At 40.8% G+C, this 8,609-nt stretch overlaps 1 protein-coding gene across 1 annotated transcript; it reads right to left on the reverse strand.

The window, feature by feature from the left end:
* Positions 1 to 410: 410 nt before the first annotated feature.
* On the reverse strand, positions 411 to 5,089 carry Cox7a2 (cytochrome c oxidase subunit 7A2). Its single transcript, XM_050126776.1, has 4 exons — positions 4,936 to 5,089; positions 3,698 to 3,787; positions 1,153 to 1,237; positions 411 to 608 (listed from the first exon to the last, which is right to left on the reverse strand). The coding sequence occupies exons 1-4, from the start codon at positions 4,951 to 4,953 to the stop codon at positions 550 to 552; spliced, it is 252 nt and encodes an 83-aa protein (XP_049982733.1). The 5' UTR covers positions 4,954 to 5,089; the 3' UTR covers positions 411 to 549.
* Between the last annotated feature and the right edge of the window lie 3,520 nt (positions 5,090 to 8,609).

Genomic DNA, 8,609 nt, shown 5'->3' on the forward strand with positions numbered 1-8,609 from the left:
AGGATTAGAATAAAATCATAAAAACCCATTCTGCATGTAGTAAGAGTCTTCAGAGGCCTCGAACACTCTAGTTCCCAGACAGAATACACCAACATTTCAGCAAAGACAAAGAAGCGCACACAGGCCCCACCTGCACGCCTCACGCAGCCCAGCACTTTACCCCATGAACACATGGAAGAAGGTAGAGAGCTAAGCAATATCCTTTCAAGGGTCAAGCTCAAATCACGCTGAAGACCCTCTACTAATTCTCAGCTGCTGAAAGCAAAATTTCCTAAATAATGTCACAATGACAGTACTCTGCACAAATTCACAAAGGACGTTTTAAAAATTTTTGTTCCTTATCTAAGATCTCAAGTGCTGACTCAAAACTGTGAGCAGAAATGTCTTCTCAAGTGAAAAATGAGACAGAGCATGGTAAAGACTGCTTTATTGCTGACAGTTAGTACACGTCAATAAATAGTGATCCCCAAAGAGCTCAGTTACTCATCAGATTCCTGGTCCATCAAGTGCTGAATGCAATCGAACCATGTGAAGCCTGGGATGACGAAGTCAGTTCTGCTTCTTGGGAAATGCAGCCATAGCTAACTGATAGATGGCGTATGCTGTTCCTGAGAAACACACAGAAACATACTAAGGATTCTGAGACTTCGGTACATACACTCAATATTGCAGCTCAAATGTTAATTTGCCATTAAGACAAGCTTAACGGCTGGGAATACAGCTCAGAGGTAGGGTGTTTGATTTCTAGTGAGAACACACACGCCTCAATCAAACATAAAAATGTTGATAGACGGTGAAATTTTAAAACTTAAAACAGTTTCATCATTACATTTCTATTTATATAGGTAGATATGTCACAATATTCTTCAACATAACGATTGCAAATTTTTTTAAAGCCCCTACTACTGGAGGCAGGGCAGTATGAATGTCTGGGGAGAGGGGATTGAGAACTAGAGACACTCATAGTAGGCTATCTCTATCAGAGCTTAACACACACCTGCCAGGTCACGCCTGTTTGAAATGTTAAAATGCTCTTGGGTAGTATACTCTAACTTGCTTATCTGAGGTGCAGTGAGACGGCATACACACAGACTGCCTACAATAAACAAGCTGTCACTGATGCCCCTGTCCTGCAAACACTCAATGTCTTACCACCAACTGTCACAGCCATTGTGAGTCTGTAGAGGAGGGCATCAGAGGCCCCGCCCTTCAGATGCACTGGGAGTCCATTATCCTCCTGGGTTAAAAAAAGAAAAAAAGACATTGATATATGTGTCACTTGTTTGCTGTTAAGAATCGGAATATTAATTTTTCATATACACTCCAACAGCTCCTGACACTCCCAGAATTTAAATAATTTAAGAGGCTTACAATTTTTACTCTTTATTATTTTACAATTACAAACAAGTAAAACACAGCCAACCCTTTCAAACTAATTTGAGACCTAATGAGGTTTTCTTGAGGAGTTTATAAACTTCAGAGCAGGAAAATAGTCCTTGAATTCAACAATGTAAATATAAGATAACAGCCCATTGATCATTAGGAAGTTTTTCCCCCTCTTATAAAAGGCAGGGGGCAAGGGGCTTTGGCTTATAACATTAGTCGAGCAACTTTTATATCCACTTAAGATTTTTATTTTTATAAAACATACATAATACTTTTACTACTTAAAATTCTACTCAGGAAAAAAATTATAAATCACAATAAAACAAAAACCATTCGCAATCTAATTACTGATAAAGGTTAAGTGCTCTGTTCCACTCGGCCTTTCCCCAAGACACACTACCCATTAACAGTAGTTAGTATATATCACCAGTTTTAATTCATATATATATATATATATATATATATATATATATCAATTCTAAATTATATGTACTTACTATACAAAAGGCATTATGCTATACAATGATGTTATACGCTATTTTCAAAAACAGTTTCTTAGTCCATTTAAATCTCTCTTCAATGGCTACCTATTCTACCAGCTGAAAAATGTCTTAACTGAATTAGCCAATCTTTTAGTCATTTCTAGGTTGGGTTCCTTAACATCTTTTATCAATTTTCTTACACATATGCATGTTTTCTAAAGTGCCCTACAGAGGGCTTCTTAGATGAAAGGGCATGTGATTAGTTTATAATATTTCAACTACCAGCTAAAGCTAAACATCTGTCCCTAGTATACTACTGCTTGCCTTGTATGAAAATCCTGTGAATGGTTCTGTCTTTCTCCCAAACCTGGCAAACACAATCTATTTTAAATCTTTCTATTTAGATTGAAGGGAGTGGGGTTGTCACTCATAATCGGTTTGCTTTAAGAAAACTCAGTTTCGCTGGGCGGTGGTGGCACACGCCTTTAATCCCAGCACTCGGGAGGCAGAGGCAGGCGGATCTCTGTGAGTTCGAGACCAGCCTGGTCTACAAGAGCTAGTTCCAGGACAGGCTCCAAAACCACAGAGAAACCCTGTCTCAAAAAACCAAAAAAAAAAGAAAAAGAAAAAAAGAAAACTCAGTTTCAAGAGCTGACCTAAAAGCTATAGTTTTTTCAGTCCTTTTTTTTTTAATATTTACTTATTTATTATGTATACAGTATTCTGTCTGTGTGTATGCCTGCAGGCCAGAAGAGGGCATCATATCTCATTTCAGATGGTTGTGAGCCACCATGTGGTTTCTGGGAATGGAACTCAGGAGCTTTGTAAAAGCAGGCAATGCTCTTAACCTCTGAGCCATCTCTCCAGCCCCATTTTTCAGTTCTAAAACAATTAAAGCCAGGGTAATATAGCTTTAATCTATAAAACTGAAAAGACAATGACAGGGTTAGAACCATTTCTTGGTGACACTCATATGGTCGTATAGCCAAGCTGCTGTATAAGTCTGTGCCCAGAAAAGGGCTGGAAGAACAGTACTGGCAGCCTTCATGGCTTTGAAGGAACCGCCACAAGGCAATACTTTTCTGCTCCACCAGCAATAGGGGCCAGAAGCGGTCCCTCATCTAGATCTCCAGAGATGTCACATTCTGGCTCCAAAGAAAGGTGTAGTCAAACCTCTACAGTTTCCCAATCCACTAGCTAGAATGTTTGGGGGGCAAACTCCTGAACAGAAGATCAACAGTCAGGAAGAGAATGTCTGCCACATCCCATAGTAATCTTCCTTGCCCTGACAGCTGTGGCAAACTTAATTTGCATTTCTTACAGACCTGTAGTTCTTTGAATACCAATGATATAATCATACTTTGAAAAACTGCTTTTCTATTCCACCACTTTACAGCAATAAATCATATAGTTTTAGGTATTGAGGGTCTTTTGAAGTTTCTTTAGAAACCTTCCCCACCTAAGATACTATATATATATACTCTTTCCTGAAGGTAACTTATAACATCTACTGAATTTCTGCAATATACACTTTTGGTTTCTGAGTCTTTTCTTATAGTTTATTTTCTTACACCTATTCAATTATTTCCCAAAGAATGGCGATTCATCACAAATTACACACACTTACACACATACACAAATTACACACACTTACACACATACACACATTCATTGATCTATGCATTTTTTCCCACCTCCCAAGGCACTTGCTGGATACAGCCAACAGAGAGTCCCATAAAAGACTCTAAGATGCAGACATCTGAATTTACTCCCTAAATCCACCTTCTGAGCTCTATTACAAGTAATGATCACCTAAAATATTTTGGTACCTGAAACAGCTTTTGTTTCTCTGGAACTTTGTTTTCAAAATTCCTCCGTGAAGTAGTGCTGATTGTCCTCTGAGCAATCTGACGGAGGGCCTGAAGCAGAAATTCACATCTAGTAACCAAGACTCAGAGCCGAAAGAAACCTTCAAATTGCCAATCCTTCACACTTTGAAGGAAACTGAGCTTTAAGCCATGTTTAACTCACCAGTGGTAAAGACCAGGACCAGCACCCGGGCTTTCCAGATGCGGTCTAGCCTCTGCTCTGTGCTTCACGCTATAATCTGCAGGCTCCAGAAGCCACTGCCTACACAACCTGTACCTAAAGTCAATCAGTAGTATGTTTTTGTGGATCAAAGCACAGGGAAATAAAGAATAAATAATAGACTATATTAAACCATTCTCATTTTGTATTCACCTATGTTAAAAAATATCTATTACTTGACCATAATTGGGATTAAAGATGTAACCACTGACAGGCTTTTTCTTTCCTTTTTTTTTTTTTTTTTTTTTTTGGCTACCAGAATGATACTTATTAAAAATTATTTTGGAGTGGAGGGAACATGCTAGCCAAGTTCCCCACCAGCTACATTCCTAGCTACTGAAGAAAATTTTAACGGGGCGTAAGTCTTGTTTAAATGTAGGTTTATTTGAATCAGTAAACACGCATTTCACTTTCTAAATGGTGTTGATAAGTTATTAAAACTGTTAAATAATTATAAAAGATAATAAAATCTCATTTTTTCAAATTCCGGAAAAAATATTTCACAAGCTCAAAGCAAGAAGTGTTAAAAGGCAATTCAGAATCGCTATTACACTTCAGTCGTGAATATCCATTAAATCCCAACCAAAACTGAATAATTTAGCTCTTTAGCTTACTTACGATTCAAGTAAGAACCATGTAAATTTATGTCTTTCCATTATGCCACAAAATAAAATAACAACAAAAAGGAACTTTTCTGCCTAGTGTTTCTGGTGTCAAAAATCCCCCGCACTGGAGCCTACAATCTCATCAATAATCACCAGTTAACGGTAGTGAGCGGGAAAGCAAATTTGGTCACGCTCTTCCCTGATCGTCTGCCCAGCAACGACCAGGGGAGAGTAGTCGGAAAGGTCAGAGGAAAAGGACGCGGCCAAGGTGACTCCGCATCTGTCTCCTGCCCCACTTCCAGCACGGCTTTCTGTCGGGGTCCCTGAGCCCCCGCCCCGACACCCCAGACCAGCCAAGCCCCAAAGCTACCTACCAGCAGATTCCGCAACATCTTGGCTCAGCTGCTGCCCACCAACCGCGACTACTGAACGCCAAAAATCGGAAATCACCAGGCCGGAAACGGAACTCCCTCCTGGCGCTGCGCGTGCGTCCAGTAAGAGCGCTCGTTCCTGGAACGGGAGGGGCTCGCGCTCCAGACCATAGAGAGCAGAAGCCGAGACAGAGGGGCTGCTCCCAGCGGCCGCTCTAGCCCCGGCCCTCCGGTCCGTCTGTACCTCCTGTCTCGGCGCTGGGGGGCCAGCAGCCGGTCCCGGACTGGGGTCAGAGGAAAGCACACGCCGCCTGCGACCGGAGGGCGTCCCGTCGGCTGTCTTCACTCTTTGGTGAGGTTAGACCAGGCTTTCCGGAAATGAGCTTGCCTTTTGAGCAGGCCTTTGAGCTGCTGTTTACAGACTGAAAAAACAATGGATGACCAGCCTACGTCATGCAAGCTTAAAAAAAAATACAAAAGCTTCTCGACACGAATACAGTCCAGTTTGGGGGTTTGTTTTCCACAGATGAAAGTGGGGAGTGTGTCTTTGTGCTGAGAACGTACTGGAAAAAAGCAGTGTAGGTATCCACAGGTATCCACTTTCTCGCGCTAACCTTCGCGTGCTGGAAGCGCTTGCCGTGTTCCCAGACTGTGAAATTGGCTTCATTATGAGTCTAGGAAAATGCTGAAAAGAGGGGAGTATATTTTTAATTGAGGTTCAACACAAACACCGACTGCCTCTTGCTTTCTCAGATGGAGTCGTGTATTTTAAATAGGCTGTCGGCGTTTTGCATCGGTCTTGATTATTCCTCTTTCAGCTGCCTTTACTCTCTCTGCTCACCACATATATATGTACAAGCAAACACAATCTTCCCAGATTGCAACAAATGTCTTTCCGCCCCTTTGCAAACTTAGGAAATAATCTCATTGCCATTTCAGGTAAAAAGCTAATGATAAATGGATTCAACAATAGGAAATTAAAAACTGGTAATGCTTAGTTCCTTCAAATTCCAGGGTATTTTTTCATAAGCTACTGAAGGGGCTCTAGAGGCCCAAACATGGCTCTGGCAGGCCTTGCCCTTCCACCATTCCCTCTTCCTTGCTAAAAATTGTTGAGATTTTTTTTGTTTGTTTTTTGTTTGTTTTTTTCGAGACAGGGTTTCTCTGTGGCTTTGGAGCCTGTCCTGGAACTAGCTCTGTAGACCAGGCTGGTCTCGAACTCACAGAGATCCGCCTGCCTCTGCCTCCCGAGTGCTGGGATTAAAGGCATGCGCCACCATCGCCCCGGTTTGAGATTTTTTTTTACTTTAAAACGGGTTTCTCTGTGTAACAGGTTTGGCAATCCTGAAACTCACTTAGTAGATCCTGAACTCACAGACATACAAGTGCTGGGATTAAAGGTGAATTACATTCTTAAAGTTAGCCACTAAGGTCTATTACTTGGCCCTTTCCTCCTCCTAAGGCTGACTACCAAGGTTCAGCTATCAGGTATTGAACTCCAGCAATCAAAACTCCCTTTAAGCTCATCTAATTAGCACACCCAATAAAGATTAAACACCTCGTCCTAACAGGGGTTCCCCCTTTACCATATTAGAATACTGTCATTTGCCTATGGCCACATCTGTCTCCTCTCTACCCAGAAGCAGTCCTTTTTTCCTCTGGGACAAATATTCCTTTCTCTCTCCCTTGTTCCTTTCTCCTTCTCCCTCATCCTTTATCTCCTTTCTTTGTCTCTTACTCCCTGCTTTGTCCCTCTGGGGGAAATAATCTCCTTTGTGTTGAGAACTTGGTCTTGTGGTGTCTTGTGCCAATGCTTATCCTTTTATTCTTTTATCTACTCTGTTAATTTGCCCAAGTTACCTAACACGGTCCAATTTTTCTTTCTTACCAAGTTTATAAACACCCATCACGACAAACATTTTTTACCACCTCTGAATTATTCAATGTAACCAAATCTTTGAGCATAATTAACATATATACCAATAGTTGGGGGTGTGGAGAGTTTTCTACATCTATTTTCTGCAATTAGAATTCATTCGTTTGTGTGTTTTTTTCATTTTACTACAGGCTATAAATTTCCCCAGGAAAGACTGTATAATTACCATTCCCCTAGCATTATTAAATTAAAGGCATACCCACTAGCCAACAGTGAGTACATACTGTTTGACAGACCTAGGAATACTGATTGTCCAAAAAGAACCAAGAGTTCACATTAAAAGGACCTATTGTCGATACAGATCCTTACAGCCCTGTCACTTAGGAGTACAATTTTTTTCTTGCTGGATCATTCCGTAAGCAAAAAAGGAAGGAAGGAAGGAAGGAAGGAAGGAAGGAAGGAAGGAAGGAAGGAAGGAAGGAAGGAAGGAAGGCAGGCAAGCACATATACAAAGCAAAACAATGTTTCTATCCCATTCTCATCTTTAGAAAAGACTTTTTAAACTTGTGTGCCCTTTCTTTGGTACTAGTATTTTTTTTATTCCATTTTAGACAAGCAACTGCATTACCAGCAACAGATAACACAGCTGTCATTCCCCGTAGAGTTTATTTTAATTTGGAAATAGACCAACAAGGCAACCTGAGTTTGAAATAAGGGGCTTTTAAGTTAGGCTTCCATGCATAACTCTCCTGAAGTCCTATTTCACGCTGCTCCTTATAGTTTTTGATGGACTCAACAAATACACATAAAGATCATTGTAAAGATGGAAGTGAAGATGGTAACTTACTAGAAGGCACAGTAGTGCACATCTTAATCCTAACACTCAAGAGGCAAAGGCAGGTAGAATTCTGATTCTAAGGGCAACCTGGTCTACATGTAGAGTTCAAGGTCATCCAGGGCTACACAGTAAGACACTGTCTATAATAAATAAGACATAAAAGTGCTTCTTTTGTTCCAGAAGTGTAAGAGTCCAGAACACAATCTCTAGAACTCCCAATATAGCCAGTATAATTGACCCCTTATCAGCTTGACACACAAGCACATCACCATTAGGTCATAACCTTTCCTTTCTTGTTCATCCCCAAAATCTCACGGTAATATCAACATCACAATATAAAACATTACAAATTTTTGTTTGATTGTGTGTGTGTTGACAGGGTCTCTCTCTCCCCTCTCTGTCTCTCTCTCTGTCTGTCTCTGTCTCTGTGTGTGTGTGTGTGTGTGTGTGTGTGTGTGTGTATTTTGAGATAGGGTTTCTGTTTAACAGCCCTGGCTGTCCTGAAACTCTACCTCCCAAGTGCTGGGATTAAAAACACGCACCATCACTCAGGGCTTAAAACATTCCAGCATTAAAAATTCCTACAGTCTTTAAAAATGCAAACACTTGAAAGTTCAAGGTCTCTTTAAAATATCCAAAACTTTCTAAAACTCCAAAGTCTCTTTAAAGTTCAAAGTATCTCAACTGTTGGACACCTGTAAAAATAAAATCAAAATACTTTCCTATTGCATGAAGGAATACCCAGGGCCCAGTCACAATCAAAAACAAAACCAAAGTATAAACTTTAATGTCAGGGGGCTGATCTATTGGGAGCTCACCAAAGCCAGCTGGACTGTGACGGGAACAGCATGGGATAAAACCGGACTCTCTGATCATGGCGAACAATGAGGACTGATGAGAAGCCAAGGTCAATGGCAAGGGGTTTTGATCCTACTTCATGTTCTGGCTTGGTGGGAGCCTAGC

This window comes from Alexandromys fortis, unplaced genomic scaffold, assembly GCF_014885135.2.
Source record: "Alexandromys fortis isolate MF-2015 unplaced genomic scaffold, M_Fortis_MF-2015_v1.1 scaffold_22, whole genome shotgun sequence".
NCBI lineage: Eukaryota > Metazoa > Chordata > Mammalia > Rodentia > Cricetidae > Alexandromys > Alexandromys fortis.